This window comes from Colius striatus, chromosome 22 (genome assembly GCF_028858725.1).
Source record: "Colius striatus isolate bColStr4 chromosome 22, bColStr4.1.hap1, whole genome shotgun sequence".
NCBI classification, from domain to species: domain Eukaryota; kingdom Metazoa; phylum Chordata; class Aves; order Coliiformes; family Coliidae; genus Colius; species Colius striatus.
In genome coordinates, this window is record NC_084780.1 from 8,634,027 (window position 1) to 8,651,759 (window position 17,733).

Consider the following 17,733-nt stretch of genomic DNA (forward strand, 5'->3'; position numbering starts at 1 on the left):
CAGGAGGACAGCAGCTTAAGGGAATTAGGTGGGGGAAAAGCAGCAGCTTCCCACAAAGAACCACACCAGGCCAGCCAAAGGGAAAGTACGCTCATGTGCCAGGCAGAAAAGGGTCCTCAGCTACTGAGTTTTTTCTAAAGGCTTTTCCATCTATGAGCAGGACAGCAAAAAGACCAGAGGAGCTGAGAGGAGGGAAAGGAAACGTCAGGCACGTGAGCAGCCTTTTGAAATGCACGTCTTGGAAATATCCAGGGACAGGCTTTTGGCTCAGAGGGGATGGATGCTGCAGAGCACCGTGGGGCTCCTGCTGCAGGAAAGCAGCTTTGTATCCCTTGCACATAAGCAGGGCTGCAGGAGAGAAAAGCCTGATCCCTTCATCTGTTTCTTCTCTAAGTGGAGGATCCTGAATTCTCAGTTAATGGGTCAAAAGTAGGTAATGGCAATCTTAACTCGGCGTGCTCGGATGTGCTCCTCTGGGAGTTCCCCATCTGCATAATAGCAGGGCTCAGCACTTCACAGCGGATCCCTGGAGACGCTGCCTCCGGAGTAAATGAGGCTGCGAGGTGCCAGGTGTGCATTTAGAGCACTAAATCCACAATAACAGTAATAATATGCTTCCATAAAAGGCAGCAGTGGCACCATCTCTGGTGCGCTGATCCTTCGTTGTCTTTCATTTCCCAGTGTTTTACAAACGAGAGGTCTCCTGGCAGACCTGGCTCCTTCTCTGGCTTGTAGCTCCCCAAACAACGGGGCTTTTCTCGAGCAAGGGCTCTGAGGAGCCATCCCCAGGAGAGGCTTGGGGCACAAGCCAGGTGAAAAGGCATTTCTCCCTGCAGGTGTAGTCCCTGGGGTGCCCAGCGCTCAGGGCTGGCAGAGCCGAGCCTGGGGCACACACCCCGAGTCCCCAGCGCTCGTTGATCTCTGTCAGATGCAAAAGCTTTTACAAACTCCCAAGATGAACCATCATTGCTCATGTTAAGATTAATACTTCTAATTGTGCAGACAGAATCTAAATGAGATACTTATTTACTTCCCCCATTACATATCAGTACAGAGCTGTGTTTAAAAATAGAATTCCTGGATGCTTCCCTAGCTGTCCCCCCGTCTGTCTTCTTAATTATATCAGTTGGAGTCCTCATTTATCTGAGCCCTAATCAGGGATGGAAATCTGGCTGGTTTGGTAATGACTTGCGTGTTTCCCTCGGCTGATTTATGATTGATCCCTTACTCTGGGTGAGGAGGGTGAGCTGTGACTTGGAACCTGGGCTTGAGCGAGTGCACGAGTTTCACAGAGAACAAAGGGGTTTGGTGACAGGAGGAAGAACCCAGTGGTGCAGAGCTGTGCTGCTCAGCCCAGGACTCTGGTGCTGCAGGGGATGGTGCCCAGGGTTCATGGGAGTCAGCTGTGGCTCCTGGAGGAGTCTTCTGTGGACTGGCATTATTGAGTTCACGTGAGTAAAGGGTGTGAATGAAGCAGTAAAGTGTGAAAACAGAAAGGCTGGAGCCTGAGGGACCTGATTCAGTGAAGGATTGTGCTGGTGCTGATGTTACACTACTGGTGTGGTTGGTGACGTTAGTGGTGGTGGTGGCATCACAGAGGAGCCAGGGAGATGAGCCAGGGCCGTGCTGTGGGTGTGACTGGCTCCTCTCCCCCGTGCCCAGACTCCACGTTCCGCTACACCGGCAGCCCCGACAGCCTGCGCTCCCGGGCCCCCATGATCACCCCCGACCTGGAGAGCGGCGTCAAGGTCTGGCACTTGGTCAAGAACCACGACCACGGAGACCAGAAGGAAGGAGACCGAGGCAGTAAGATGGTGTCTGAGATCTACCTGACCAGGCTATTAGCTACAAAGGTAACTGCCACGTGCCAAATTTGCCTGGGAAATGGCAAGGGAGGTCCCTCTAGATGCTTGCTGGGGTCCTGCACAGCCCCTCGTGATGCTCAGCTCCCTGGACTGTCCCTGCCAGGCTTTCCTAGGCCCCAGGGGTCAGCTGGCTCCTGGAACAGAAACACAGCCCAGATTTCCTCATGCTGCAGGGTGATCACTGCAATACTTCATTTTCTGCACAGTGTTAAAACACAGAGTTGGAGACATGCAGCAGTGCCTGTAAACATTTAACCAGTGTCCCTGAGCAGAGAGTTTTCCTGCCTGTGTGCTCAGCACTGCAGGTAACGCTGGTTTGATATTTAAAACAAAAGGAGTTATTTCAGGTTAGAACTAAAGAGTAGGTGGGTGGCTGTGGGCTGGAGCATTCCCCAGGGTCCTCCAGCAGTGCAGTCAGTGTTCACAGAACAGTGGGGGTTGGAAGGGACCTCTGGAGATCATCCAGTCCAGCCTCAAGAGCCTGCAGAGACCCTGACCGCACCTATTCCCGTGGGGTCTGTGGCAGCCCTTTGTGGGGCTGTGCAGAGCTGCCAACACCATCTGCCTCCCCTCCTGGCACGGCTGCCCCTTCACCTCCCCGTGCTGCTCCCGGCAGGGCACGCTGCAGAAGTTCGTGGACGACCTGTTTGAGACGCTGTTCAGCACCGTGCACCGCGGCAGCGCCCTGCCCCTCGCCATCAAGTACATGTTCGACTTCCTGGACGAGCAGGCGGACAAGCACGGCATCCACGACACCGACGTCAGGCACACCTGGAAGAGCAACTGGTGAGACGGGGTGGGGGGACAGACCCGAGTGCTGAGCTGTTGTCTGTGTCCTGGGCAAAAAGAGAGCACGGGATGCCTGAGCTGGGGTTGGAAGGGACCTGCAGAGCTCATCCAGCCCGCCCAGCACTGCTGCATGTGGGCTTTGAGCCTTTCCGTGCCACCCTCTGTGCACACACGAGCTGAGCCCCCAGTGCAGTGTTAAACCGTGAGCCTGGCTGTGTCTGAGTCCTCCCCCAGGGTGGGAGCTGGGCACTGGCCACACTCCTGGGCTCTGGATGTGGCTGGTGGGAAGCAGGGCCCAGGAGAGAGCTCTGCAGCTGGGCACTGGGGCAGCAAGAGGAGGTGGCCAGGGGCAGGAGCCAGCCCTGTGTGCTGGCAGCCCTGTGCCAAGGCTCAGCCTCTCCCAACAATGGGAGCTCTCACATCTCTGCCTCTGCTGTTATTTTAGGATTAAAAGCTCCATGGGTTAGAAACTTACCTCTGCAAGGAGGACAAAAAAGCACAACAAATGGCTGTTCCCTGAAGGCTTCACGTTTCCCTGCGAGTCCCTCCTGATTTAAAGGCCACTAATCATCACCAAAAGCTGGGTTCCCTGCTAAGGGTGTGGGAAGCTAAAAACAATTTATTGAAAGCATTAGAAGAGGGAAATGTTAGAATAGAAACTCTAGAAGCACATAAAAAGATGAGACTTCATAAGGCAATAAAAAGTGAAAGCAGCAGCCGTCAGTTTGCGCTGCCAGAGCCACCAGACCAGAGCCCTGGCCCTGCCCCCGGACACAGGGGGCTCCGGAGAAGGGAGGAAACTGGGCTCTGAACTAACAGCTCCTCTGAGCACTTTGGCCAGCTGCAGCATTCCCAGAAAGGGAATTTTGGTGGGGAAATGTGAGAAGGCTTCTGCCACAGGAGCAGGTGAAAGCAAACAGGGGCTTAGAGGGGAGAGCTGTGGCAGTGGGGGTGTGGGGAGCTGGCACTGCACCGAGCTGCTGGCCTGCAGTGCAGCAAGAGTTAAGGCTGAAGCCTTCGGTGCAGCTAGCTGTGTGCATGGAGAGAGCTGAGACTTGAAAGGTAATAGAAAGCAGCAGCTGTTTTTTTGATCCTGCTATACAGCCAAAGAAAAAAGGAATAATAATTCCCCTTTGATTGCAGAGGCCTCGGGATTTGGGGACACAGGCTGTGCTGGCTGCTGCACGGCAAGGGGCGGCCTGGGGCCCAGCTCCAGCAGCCCCGGCTCAGCTCCGTCTGTGGGCTCCTCTCCAGGCTGCTCCCTGGCCCCAGGGATGGGCTCAGCTCTGCCCTGGCACAGCCCCACGGGCCCTGGCCTGCTCCAGCTCCCCGTGCAGGATCAGACCCTGAGCAGCAGTGTCCAGCCAGGCACAGCGGGACCCAGGGCTGGGCTAACGGGGGTCTGATGGACCCAGCACAGCTCCTGGTCAGGTTTCTGCTGCTTCCCACCGTTTGTGTTCTGCTTGGGAACACAGAGTGCAGCAAGTGTCCTTCTGGCCTTGGTCTTAACGTTTGTTTCCTGATTTCCCTGCAGCCTCCCTCTGCGATTCTGGGTGAACGTGATCAAAAACCCCCAGTTCGTGTTTGACATCCACAAGGGCAGCATCACAGATGCCTGTCTCTCTGTGGTGGCTCAGACCTTCATGGACTCCTGCTCCACCTCAGAGCACCGCCTGGGCAAGGATTCCCCTTCCAACAAGCTGCTGTATGCCAAGGACATCCCCAGCTACAAGAGCTGGGTGGAGAGGTGAGTGACAGCACAGGGCATGGGGGTAATCTGGGTGCTCCTGTCAGGGAGCTGCAGAGAGTGCTCCTGTCTCCCCTCAGCCTCCTCTTCTCCAGGCTCAACACCCCCATTCCCTCAGCCCCTCCCCAGCCCCTTGTGCTCCAGCCCCTTCCCCAGCTCTGTGCCCGGCTCTGGCCACGCTGCAGCCCCTCAGTGTCCCTGTGGCAGTGAGTGAGGGGCCCAGCACTGAGCACAGCCCTGGAGCTGCAGCCTCCCCAGGGCCCAGCACAGGGGACAATCCTGCTCGTGCTGCCACCCCAGTGCTGATCCCAGCCAGGATGCCCTTGGCCTTCTTGCCCCCCTGGGCACGCTGCTGGCTCCTATTCAGCCACTGGCACCAACCCCCCCAAGGCCATTCTCTGCCCCAGCCTGGAGTTGCCTGGGGTTGGTGTGGCCCAGCTGCAGTGTAACGCTTGTTACAGACCAGGATCCCATTCTGCTAGATGTAAGCATAAAGGGAAACGGTGTTAGTGTCTCTGCAGAGCTCAGCTTCAATCCCAAGGAGGGAAAAGGCATCTGAGCCTCAATGTGTGTGTCATGGCCCCCCCGGCCTCTCCTTCCCGCAGGTACTACGCTGACATTGCCAAGCTCCCGGCCATCAGTGACCAGGACATGAACGCCTACCTGGCTGAGCAGTCGCGCCTGCACTCCCTGGAGTTCAACATGCTGAGTGCCCTCAACGAGATCTACTCCTACGTCAGCAAATACAGCGAGGAGGTGGGAGTCTGTCCCTGCTCACTGCCACCCCGCAGCTCCCTCCTCCCCTGCCCATGCTGCAGCACAACTGTGGCCGTCACCGCTGCTGTCCCACTCTTCTGCTCAGGCACTGAGGGGCAGCTCCCAGCCATGCCTGTAGCATTTCTCCAGGAGGATTTAACCCTGTCCCAGTCTGCCCAGGGAGGTGGGGAGTCCCCATCCCTGGAGGGATCCCAAAGCTGTGGAGCTGAGGGCCATGGGTTAGTGATGAGCTTGGCAGGGTGAGGGGAGGGCTGGGAATTCATCAGCTTGAAAGGCTTTTCCAAACAGTCTGTCATTCTATGTTTGAGAGCTAAAGTATTGTGGGAGCAGCTGGATTCTTCCTCAGCGTTGGCATAAGCCCAGTGCAGCCAACTCCTAAATGCAGTGGAAAGTCACCATGACCCAGCCAAGCTCCCCAGAAACATCCCTGTCTTTTGGGAACAGCGTGGTACAAATCCCTGATGCAGAGTCCTGTTTGCAGAGCCTCTGCAGCCTGAGCTCCTCTAACTAACACCTCGCTGGGGAGCCAGTTCCCACCGTCTGTCCCACCCCTCATTCCATGTCAGAGGAACCTGGTTTGCAGTCCTGTCTGTGAAAGGCAGGGGTTTGCCATTTAGTGCCTGTGTGCATTTTCAGTGCAGTGCCACAGCTGTTTTCTGACTGAGGTTTAAACATCTCCTAACTTTCAGCCTAAATGACAGGAGAACGGTGGAGCCCGAAGGTACCAGAGAGGGTCACGCTGCGTGGCCGTTCCGTGCTGGGCTCTCACACACCCACCTCTCCAGTCACTCATCTCACTGCCTCTTCCTCCCCCTCCCACACACTGACTCGTGTCTCTGGTGTTTTCTCTCCTGTCCCAGCTGATCGGGGCTCTGGAGCAGGATGAGCAGGCGCGGAGGCAGCGTCTGGCCTACAAAGTAGAGCAGCTGATCGGTGCCATGTCCATTGAGAGCTGAAGAGAGGCTGCCCAGGGCAGAGGGCTGCACGGACTCTGGGGAGTCAGAGGGAGAACAAGCAAGAACAGCACTGGACACATACACACCAAGGCAGAGGCTGGCCCGAGGACTGACTGTGTTCAACACGCTGTAGGATCTGGTTTGGAAAGGCAGGAAGAGAAAAAGACAAAGCATCTCAACCAGAGTCCAGTCAAGATGGATCATTTCTTCGAGCACACACGGAAGGAAGGAACCTGGAAAGTCTGGATGTCTCCACGACTGCTGCTTTGCATGAGAAGTGTTTGATGTATATTAGAGAATAAAACTTTATTTAAAGGGTTTTTTTAAAAAAAGAGAAAGAAAAAGCAAAAAAACACAAAGAAATAGAGAAAAAGCTGAGAGGCCACAGAGAGAAACCTGGGAACAGGGTCCAGAGAGAAACCTGGCAGCAAGGCCCGGAGACAGACCCTGGCAACAAGGTCCAGAGAGAAACCTGGGAACAGGGTTCAGAGAGAAACCTGGCAGCAAGGTCCAGAGGCAGACCCTGGCAGCAAGGTCCAGAGAGAAACCTGGGAACAAGGTCCAGAGGCAGACCCTGGCAGCAAGGCCCAGCTCCACATCCCGTCTCAGAGACTCGCAGGGCTGCGGCTCGGGCGTCTGCAAACGGGCTCCAGCAGGACTCCAGCAGCAGCTGGGAAGGAGAATTTCTCTTCTTACTGGGATCATACAAAGAACATGAGCACAAGTTTGCACCACACCTCTCTACACAAGTAAAACAGCAGTTTAGCCAGAAAATAGCCGAGTAACTTATAGGCACTAGAAGGAACTTCTACCTGAGTTGCAGAACCATCAGAGCATCCAACCTCTCCTGGAACCCAGCTTTATCGATGTGTTTGTATAGTGTCAATATAGATATATTTTTTAAATCCCATTTACTGTTGAAGAGGGAAAGATCTGGTTCTAAAGGTGTTCCCCTTCCCCCTGCCTGCAGCTCTCTGAGGCAGCTGGAGGCCGTGGCCATGCCCAGCGCTGCTGCGTCCCGGTACGACTGGGGCTGGAGGGGCCGTGTGCCCCCTCCCCACTGGGCAGAGCTGGGATGAAGCCTCCTTGGTTGCATGGGGGGGTGGGTTCTGGCAGCCACCTCTGATTTCTGGCATAAACCCCACGACCCCCCCGGAGTTTACAGTGAGCGATACTTGAAGCGACTGGCTGTAGGGAGAGGGGGTTGGTTGCCTTTCTGTTTGACTTGCAGAGTGGATCAGCACAGGCTGCCTTTGTGCTTCGCTGCCAGCGTTTGTGGTGTTGCCCAGGGTCAGGTGCAGGACTTGTGTTTCCACTGAGGAGGGGAAAGGAATCTTTGCTGCAGGCCAGAGGAGCCTTTCAGCAGCCCTGCAGCAGGCAGCCAGTGCTGCTGGGCTGGCTCTGTCCCTGTCTGGGTGTGACACTCGGTTCCTCCCCAGCCCCTGTGGCTCATGTCCCTGTGCCCAGCGACAGGCAAATGTTTGTGAGTGTTATTTCTTTTAAAAACACCAAAGCTTTCGTGTGTCCCTTTGCAGAGTGCCAGGAGGGGAAGCAATGCTGTAAGTACTTCACTGTAATAAATAGTGGTACCTGTGCAGGCTGCAGTGGGGAGGGCAGGGTCATCAGGGCTGATGGAAATAGAAGCATTGACTGCATGAGCTTGGCAGTGGCAGCACAGCAACTGCTGGCAATTGCTCAGCCCTGCCCAGGCAGTCCCATGCCCAGCTGGGACCTTAGTTTGCAGCCAGTATGTGTTGAAGGCAAATCCATTCCACATCCATCCCCATCCTCCACGGCTGTGCCCAGAGGGGCCAGGAGAGCTGACAACCCTTGGTCCCCAGGTGCACTTCGGGGGAGATGGTGCCAGGGGAGGGGAGAAGTGTGTAGAGAAATACTCAGGAAACTTGTTTTAATTACTGTTCAGTAAAAGCCATGCCAAGTCCACCTTCTTTTGCTAATCCACTTCTGTGAGTTTCTCCAGGCCCTGTTAATGCTGTGGAAGAAAATTCAAAGGATCGACCTTGTGCAATAAGTTCTTGACATTTACAGCAGCCTGAGCTCTGTGGCTGGAGGGCTTGGATTTACTGAGACGTGCAGAGAGCTGGCAGAAACAGAGGCTGGGAAGCAGAGCAGGATTCCTGCTGCCCATTATCAGGAGAGTTCCCTTCCCAGGGATCCTTCTCCTGCACAGTGAATCACAGACAGACAGGGTGTGTCTGGGTTGTCCTGTTAGAGGCTGGCACCCCGGGCCCAGCGCCGTGGCTGCAGCAGCCACTGCCTGCCCTGCTCTTTGCCACTGCTGTTGCAGAGGGCTGCAGAGTGGCAGGTTCTGAAATCCTCCAGGTCTCATGTTTTTCGCTGCTTTGTGTCACTGCTCGTTCACATGGTCTGACCTGCAGCTTGTGAGTTGCTTCCAGAGGTCAGTTCTAGATGTGGTCCTTGTTTTGGGTATCTGTATTCAGATCCACCAAATGGTGGTGGTGCTCTGAAACCCACAGAAAGCACTCCAGTGGTTTCCAGTTTCCAAGGGCTCCAGGTGTGGATCTGGACAGTTGTCTCTGCAGGGTTCACAAACTACAAGTAGTGCCCAAAGCAAAGACCTGGCTTTTCATCACCTGGGTCTTGGTGAAGATGTGCTTCCCCCAAAGCCCACATCAGGCCCTCCTGGGCCTCTCCATGTCTACTTGAGAGGCTTTTGTGTAGTTGCTGTTAAGCTTCTCTTCCTCCTCCTGCTCGCTGCCTGGCCAGGAGCACCCTGTAAGCAAACGTTCTGTCCTTCCTTTCTCAGCGGAGGTGGAGGTCCCCAGGCACCCCCTGGGTGCTCTGGCAGGGGGCTGTCAGGCAGTGCTGGGGATGAGGCCCCTAGACTGGGATTATCCTGGAGGGTAAAGAGGAGTGGGGAGAAGAATTGCAGAGCCCAAAGGGAGTGATTGTGAGAAAAGATTGAAAGAATCCAACATGTCCAAGCTGCCTCAACACAGAGTCTGTATTCCATGAATACAGGAGAGCACTAAGGAGAGAAGGGGACGACTGAGGTTATTTTCTGTGCTGTGGAAGCAAGTTGAGCAGAGGAGGGAAGGGGAAGCAGCAGGAGCACTTCACCAAACAATGAGCTCTTATGCTTTTGTCTGACTTGCGAGGGAACCAGCAGAAACCTCTCTTCTTCCATCATCTGCAGAGGCAGCAGCACGGTGCTGACTGGAAGAGGTGTCCTATAAATAATCTGCCAAGTGTCTCCTCATGGTGGTCAACATGAATTATGGATCTTTACAGGCAATTATATGGAATGAAGCAACATATCCCCTTGGGCAAAGCGCTTGTAATCTATTCCCTCTTTGCATCCGACTTTCAGTTCCTCCTTTGAGAAGAGGAAGCCTCAGATCTCCAAGTGGCATTTTCTTCACACTTGCAGCAAACTGGACTGGAGGTTTGGTCAGGAGGGGGCAGTGACTTTGCCTTAGATGAAAGCTTTCACGTCCCTCTCGTCGCCCCTTCCTCCTGCAAGGCCGGGTGGGGTTTTGAGTCTCCAGTTCACTTCGTTTCAGGTGTTTCGACATCAAAGTGGGAGATGAGACGTCACTTTCCAGAATCTCTCTGCCTGGTGTCGCTGCTTAAATAATTCCATTTCATCTTCTGCTCATGAGCTATCAAAGCACCCACTCCAAGGGGGAGCAAGGTGCTAATCAAACGCTTCTCCACCTTGAAAGCCTTTATTAAAAACCCATATACCAGAGTCTAAGCTAGAGGCAAGCTTGTCTCCACACGAGCCCTGCTGTGGAGCACCACAACGCTGCAGCCCACCAAAGTACAGAGCATGTGGATGGCCAGTGGTCCACACTCTGCCATAAGGGATGAGCTGGTGTTTAGAAGGAGGCAGGAGAGCTCAGCACGGCCGAAGTGCCGCAGCCTTGCGGGGCCCAGCAGCCGCCTGAAGATGCACCACGGGAGCCAGTGTTGAGGCAGAAAACTGCTGCCACGGCCTCGCTGCTGGTGAGCAGCTTCCACGGGGTCCTGCCCCAGAGGAGGGTGGCCATGGCCGTGGCCGTGGCGGGTGGCAGTGCCCTCCCACAGGGGCTCGGTGCTGGGGCACGGGAACGGCGAGTGCAGCCGCTGGACGTGGTGGCAACAGAGACCTTCATCACAGCAGTGCCTTCAACACTCTGTCTTAAAAGCCCAAGGGCCTGTCCCCACGTGTGTTCTCTCTCTCTCTCTCCTTCCTTCAACTGGACTTCACCAAAAATGTTGTACTGTAGGCGTGGATCTGGGTGGGCTTGTGGAGGACAGAAGCAGAGGGCTCTGGGGTCGTGTTCCTGCACGCTGCTGACCCCAAGGGTTTCAGTCTGTGTGGAAAGGGTCAGGGCACAACCTCCAAACAAGGGGGACTTCCAGCAGGTTGGGGAAGGGCAGAGCAGCTCCAGGGATGGTCCTCGTGATGCTCCTGTCCCAGCCTGTGCCCTAAGCCTGTTCCCTGGCAGCAGCCCAGCCACGTTCTCGCCTGTCGCTGGCTCCTCTCCATCCCGTTCCCAGTGCTGCCAGAGCTCACCTGTCACTGGCACTCGGCTCACCAAACTAAATGGGACACAAATAGACTGACTTGAGCAAGCTGGGACGTGAGGGAAGGTACGAGTGGCTGTACCCTGGAGAAAAGGTATTCAGAGAAGGATAAATAACTGACATCAAAGATGCATTAAAATGCCACAAAGCTTCCACCATAGTCTTTCAGAATTGCATTTGTACCATAAACCACAAGCTGATACCACAGGGAGCTGCAGCAGTGCCAGGCAGAGCTGGGGGAGCAGCCTGACACGATGGTGGGGCTTTTCATTAGACATTTGGTGGGGAAATAATCAGAGAGAAGGCGCTGTGTGTACTGTGAAGGTGCCATTCAGGGTCCTCTGAGCTGAGCGATCCTGAATGAGCCACTTAAATGTAGGTTGGTCAGATTAATTGTGAAGGGGAGGAGGATGGGAGTCTTGGAACCAGTTTTTGCTGCCTGGGAGGCTTTGTGCCAAGCTCAGTCCCCCTCTTTGGGCCATGGTCCTGTTCTGGGCAAGTCGTGGCACAGAGGCCAGTGTCCCACTGTGGCAGTGCCTGTTGCCTTCCTGGTTCCTGGGGTGCCTCCCTGGGCTGGGGGCTGTGCCCAAGGTGCCTCCCTGGGCTGGGGCTGTGCCTGGGGAGGGGGAGGTGGGCAGGTGAAGGCAGCAGGGCCATGCAGGATGGCAGAGACCAGCCGCTCCCTCGCCCCAGCAGCAGCTCCTGTCTGGCCCTGTGGTCACAGCCCCAGCACAGCTGAAGGTGTTGTGGCCTTGCTGTGAGCAGGGCAGTGTCTGTGTGCTTGTTCAGATCCCCGTTTGCCCCAGTGTTACCCATTCCTCTCCTTTCATTGTAAAAGTGGAATCAAACCCGAACTCGGCCGTTCCTGCAGCGCTTGGGAACGTGCTCCAACGACCTGCAGGATCCATCCAGCTGCACGGACAATATCCCAGACCCTGAGGCTGCCAAATCAACCACGAGATCTCCTGAATGGCCTTGCCTTTGAGATTTGTAATACCTCTGTTTTGAATAGCTTGGAAGCGTTTGCAGCAGCTTCTGCATCAGATGTTTCCATCTCCTGGACTGGGCAGCAGGAAGATGCGTCTGCAGGAGGAGCCCTCAGAGGCAGGAGGAGCCCTCAGAGGCAGAAGGGCTGATCTTGTCACGTTATTTCATAGCTTCAGAAGATACTGCAGTAAAATGTCCTTCTCTTAGTGATGTTTCTGTGTTAATGGCACCTCTGGGGCCGTTCCAAGAAGCGGTGGGAAGCAGCAAAGGGAAGGGAATGTACAGGTACTAAAACTTCTGGAGCCCTCAGAAATGTCACAGAATGCAGTGTCAGCTGTGGAACAGGTTCTGGTTTCTGCCACCCTCCCCCCAAAACAAACTCGTGCCAGTTGTAGGGGATTCGTGTGTTGGCAGGAGTAAGGAGCTGGCTTGTCTCCATCCCATTCCCCTGTCTCGTTCTCTGCCTCCTCCCCGTTATACTTGACACACTGGAGTTCTGTATGGTTTTTTTTAAGATGATTGTCTGGTTTTTGTTGTTTTTACAAGTGTTGTGGAAAAAAAATGTAAGAAAGTTGAAGTATTTAAAAATGTTCCAAGGAAAAAAGGGGGTTTTGTTATTATTCTAATATATTATTGTGTACCTATTGTAAATATGAAACACTCCTATTTTGCAAGCCAAGGACTCACTTTGTACTGTTGTTATATATAAATAAAGTTTACTGGTTAAAAAAGCCCTCCTGAGCAGGTCCTTATTTCACAGCATGGCGTGTGTGTGGCATCTGTTGCATCAGCTGAGTGTGGTGCTGAGGAAGATTTACGTGCTGAATTCCACCAGTGGTCAATGGGGAAGTGGAAATCTGGACATCAGCCCTGTGCAGGGAAGCTCAGGGTGAGCTGGGCAGGACGAGAGCCTGAGGCCACCCCTGGCCTCCAGCTTTTGGAAAGCAGCTTCTACCTGTGCAGCAGGGAAAATGTTCCCAGCAGTAAATGCAAAGCCAAGTGCTGCAGAGGCAGGGAGGCTCTGAGGGACTGAGCCATGCTGCAGGGCAGGGCAGGCTGTTGGCATCCTTGTTGGCCCCTCTGGCCTTCAAGAGCCGTCAGTGCAGTTTTAGCATTGCTGCTGAATGGCCTGGAGCTCAGAACCATCTGTGAGATGTGAGTTCAGCAGAGGGAGAAGGGCTGAGCTGCCTGGGGAGTGCAGGTCCTGGCAGGCAGGAGAGGGCTGAAGGGGCTGAGGAAACACCAGACACCTGAGTTAGGGAAAGAGCAGGCAAACTGTGTACAAATAAAAGGCCTGGATGAGTTCTTCATGTTTTCCTGTCCTGAAATTATCAGCCCTTCAGGTAAAATGCATTTGCTTCCATTTCATAAATCCCAGCTAACGTCTGAGCAAAGGCTGAGAGGCGTCTGCTGAGGAGCAGGAGGCAGCAAGTGACTTCTTCAGCAGCTGTCTGTCAACTTTAATGACCAATATGGTTGCAATTACAGCAATGAACTTTCTCTTAACAGCCCAAAATTACTCTGGATGATGATAAGTGACAGAAAAATGGAGACCCTTAAGGAAGCATTAAAAAAGAAACGTGAGGCTCTGGAACAAGAGGTCTCACTGCTGCTGCTGAAGGATTGGAGGGTTTCTTCTATCTAAATTAAGTACTACAAGGATAAATCTAAGCCAGAAAGGGAAGGCATGGCACACTGTGGATCACAGCAGGGAGTGCAGCGCTGCCCCAAGACCTAGTTTTTGTGCAGGCATTTGACACTGAGTCCCCTTGTTTTAGTGTAGTGCTAATGGAGTGATGGGAAGCTGCTCCCACCTGAAGGTAATGCAAATACATCACATCAGGGCAGCAGCTGGCTCCTCAGGCATCTCATTTTGTCTTATTTTCCTCAAACTGAGAGCAAAGCTTGATAGGAACCTCAGGAAGGCAGTTGGGCTACATCCTGCCATCACCCACTTTAGACCAGCAGATTCTGACCTTGGCAGATGGATCCCACAGGCTCTCTCAGCTCTGATGCCCTCGGTCCTGTGACTGTTCCAGTGCTGAACCAGGGTGTTTCAACCCATAAGGAGTGAATTTTCACATCATTTCTGAAGTTAGGGAACAAAAGAGGGGATGATTGTCTTTTCACTTGTGCCTTGGGTTAGTCTAAATTAATACCAAGAATAAAATAGGAACTGCACTGAGGTTCCCAGAGCTCCTGAAGGCTGGAGGTCAGGGCTATGGTGTTTCACAGGGACCCCTGGAGATGCTGATCTCTCTGCTGCCTTGTTCTTGGCCACTGCACTGTTGTACAGATGGAGGCTGCTGGCAGGAAGCATTTCCCTCCAAGTGCCACCCATCAAAGGTTATTGACGTCTTCAGCTCAGCAAAGGTGAAAGAAATTGCAGTGTGAATCGACAGCTTTGACCATGGTGTCATTTGTGCTCATCTGCACCTTGTTAATATAGTTAATATAATAAGTATACTCAGCTAAAGATCGCATTTTATCAGGCAGGCACGTCAGGGGCATTGTCAGCTCTCACAAGGTCAAGTGGTGATTAGCAAAGGTTGTATAAAATGCAGGTGCCTCAGATCCCTCCATCATCTGCCATGGCCCAGCAGAGGGGTGAAGAGCCACAAGCACCCGTGGAAGGCATCACTGCTTTGGACCTTACCTGGGTAGGTTTGTGGCAGCTGCCAGATCGTTGAGCTGGGCCAGTTTATCTCTGAAACAGCAGCAAAACAGCTTTGAGTTTACCATCCATCCATCCTTCCTGCCTGCCCTTTTAGCTCTGTCCTGCTCCCCCTCTGCATCCCCTAGGCCAGCTTCATTTCACCTTCTGAACATACTGGATCAGCCTGTTGCTTAATCACCATCACTCTGAAGAGTGAGGAGGGTTTTGGACAGGCTGGTGCTGGCTTTTCAAGCCTGGTGATCAGGGTGAGTTAATGGAGGTGACACTTTCAATTATCAAATACAGTCATGGCATTAATTTTGACCTGTTTAAATTCCAGCATCTTTTCTCTGCTGTGAATGCTTAGCTAGAGGGTGACATATAATTGTATGTAACCAGACAGTGATCTTAAACTGGCAATAATAACCACAAAGCTTTTCATTCCAACAAGCGTGCTTGCTCTTGTTACAGTGAAGTGGCAAACTCATTTGTAATGGAAATGTGGTTGAGTGGACACTTCACTGCTTAAAATGGAGCACATCAGTAGTAACCGTGTTAAAACTCCTCCTCCCCCATCCAGAATCAGTTCATGGGATGCTCAGAGCCCTTCCCAGTGCTGCTGTGGTGGCACATTTCCCCAGGTCAACCTGCAAAGTGTTGGTGTTGCTAGTGGAGGCTACTGATCTGGCATCAGTTAGTGTAGAGAGCTTCCTGAAGAGAAGCCTTGTCTCTGCTGCAGTGTGTGGATATGTTTGTACAGGCAGGTGGATAGAAAATGATGTGCAAGTGTAGTAACACAATATAAAGTGGCTGTCCAGCATCACACAACATGACTGTGTCCGTTCGTACACCCCGGGGTTCGTGCTAAACTGAACATTACAAATATTGATGCCAAAACAAAGGATTTGGTGTTTGTTCAAAATAATACTCATGAAAATGGAAACCACTCAGGCTTTATTGTCACTTTATAATTAACTCCAGAGAAGGAATCTAATTACAAATGTTCAATGCTGCCCTATGGCAAAATGTCTAAGACAAGGGAAGGAGGATGGCCAGGCTCAAACAACTCGGGTAAAAATTACCTCCGTGGTAATATCTGATAATTAAGGATGTCTGTATCAGCTTGTCTGGGTATTAATGAACTGGGCTGTTCTTTTCACATTTGATTACTGGAGGTTTATGACTGCCATTTCAGCCTTATTGCTTCTGGAGACAGGCTTGTCTATGGGCTGAGCACAAGGAAGAGTGTTCGGGGGTTTATAAATAGATGCTGTTGATCCAGAGTTTCTTCAAGGCCAACTTTGGTGCTCCATAACTGTGTCTGCATGGGACTGTGCATGTGTCCTTCCTCGGTGCTTCGAGCATCCCTGTGTGGGAGCAAGCTGGGAAGGGGGCAGGAGGCTCTCAGCAGTATGAAATACACAACGTGGGCTTTCTGCTTTGGAGCTCATTTAAGGCAAAATCCCCAGTGTGCAGAGCTGGGGTCTCAGCAGCAGCAGCCCCCGGGGAGGGGAAGGGGGAGTTGCTCTGGGGCTGTTTCCTCTTTTCCTACCACTCATTACTCGGGAGATGAGACCAACTCCCTGCAGCGGAGGGAATTATTCTCCCCTGGGGTTCACTCCCAGGTTTGCTGCTGCTTTGCCATGTGAGCAGCCCACCTGCCTCCTTCCCCTTGGAAAGATACAGCAGAGCTACTCCCCATCCCTTACTCAGGGCTTGGGAGAATCCATGCTATTCTGCAGCGCTTTTCATCTGAGGCTCTCAGAAGCACCAGGGACTGACACGTCCATCGTGCGAGTCCCCGCGGGGTGCTGGGGCTGCTCGGTCACACAGCCCCCAGGTGCCTGGTGCTGCCAGGGCTCAGGCAGGGCTGTCCCTGCAGCAGCCATTGGCATTCTGCTCCAGCCACTGCCAGCTGCCCAGAGAGGAGAAAGCATTTTCTCCTTTGTTAGCACTCAATGAGGCTGAGCTTTGAGGAGAAGATCTAAATGCTTAAAAGTTCTTTGGGTTTGTTTTCTCCTCCACGTTGAGGGCTCTCAGAGGGAGGTGCTGGGATGATTTCACAGGGGAGAGCTGCACCAGCACCAGGTTTTAAGCATTTTTTTGACATCCATTTGATTTTTTTTGCAGCAGGAACCTGCAATCTCTCTGGGCTCAACACAAAGGCATTGCCTCAGGCTGTACAGGAGTTTATAGACTAGGTCACAGACCTCATGCATATTTTATATGTGCTCAAATAGCATTTTAGCCTTTGACAAGCAGAGGTCAGAGTGCCAGCACCCTACCCGGGAGGGAAGTGGCTCAAGGCTAGTCACACAGAACAAATACACTAAACAAACAGATCAAGCACCAGAAGTATTGAAATCCGCTTTGGGAGAGAACTCAAAGGATTGTTCTGTGCATGGCCTGGACTTTTTGCCTACACAAGTAGAAGCAGGAGGATGGGTTGATGTTTCCAGAAGAATTTTAAGCTCTGCTGGCAGCAAAGTGATGGCCCTGGCCAGCAGCTCCTACCATGCTAATGGGTGGGATTCACCCGACCAGATATATATATATAAAAGAGAGATCAGGGCTTCTAGAAGATAAGTTACCCCAGCTTCACAGGCTAGAGAGGCTGTAATTCCATGTCTGGCCTAGGAGGGGAGAGCAGAAGCAGCATGGCCCTGCTGGTATGCATGCTGGTATGGAGAGGCTGTAGCAGATACAGGAGATGTCTCCACAGTAGCTTCAGCACTGTAGTAATTGCAGGTCTCAAGCAACTGCCTCATCTACACACACACACTAATGAACTGATTGCTTTGTGATGTGGAGCTGTTAAGTGGGGAGTGCTGTAGGGAGCTTCCTCTCAAGGATGCACCTCTGAAAGAAGGCAGAATCTCTTTCTCCACCTGCAGAGGAGCAGCGAGGAGCTGGCTGCTGGAGAAGCTGCTGCACCAGTGCACAGGCTGGAGGATTAACAAGCTAGTAATGGATATGGGTTGGGTAATAATCTGTGGAGTAATTAATATGGATATGGCTTTTGGATTAATAAGGGTGCAACAGAGCTGTCTGCTCAGAAAAGATGTTTGCACTCACCAGTTTGGATGCAGTGACCGTTACCTTAATGCTGTGATTAAACCCACATTTAAGACACCTCATTAAATTAGAGTGTAAGAGTGAATTCTTATAATCTCCAGCAGGAAATACATTCAGGTCTGGTGGGTAGGAGTGCAAGAAGATTCCTGGAGAGCCTCTAGGTAAGTGTCTTACAGCTGCCATGGACCAGCCCAGGCTGGCATGTGACCCTGCACCGGGCACTGCTCACAGGGCTCTCGCTGCTGTCACCTTCACCCCCGTCTCTGGTGCTGCAGCTTGTGGCCATGGTCACACAGACACAAGTCACTCCTCTGCAGCTTTGTTACC

At 52.9% G+C, this 17,733-nt stretch overlaps 1 protein-coding gene across 2 annotated transcripts in view; it reads left to right on the forward strand.

Annotated features, from left to right (window-relative positions):
- PLXNA2 (plexin A2) overlaps nt 1-12,368 on the forward strand; it is a 151,891-nt gene extending 139,523 nt beyond the window's left edge. For both annotated transcript variants that reach the window (XM_062013331.1, XM_062013332.1), the window contains exons 28-32: nt 1,663-1,853; nt 2,482-2,651; nt 4,189-4,401; nt 5,007-5,157; nt 6,039-12,368. In XM_062013331.1, the coding sequence (XP_061869315.1) occupies nt 1,663-1,853; nt 2,482-2,651; nt 4,189-4,401; nt 5,007-5,157; nt 6,039-6,134 (821 nt within the window). In that variant the 3' untranslated portion in view covers nt 6,135-12,368. The remainder of the gene's footprint in view (nt 1-1,662; nt 1,854-2,481; nt 2,652-4,188; nt 4,402-5,006; nt 5,158-6,038) is intronic.
- Nucleotides 12,369-17,733: the final 5,365 nt, after the last annotated feature.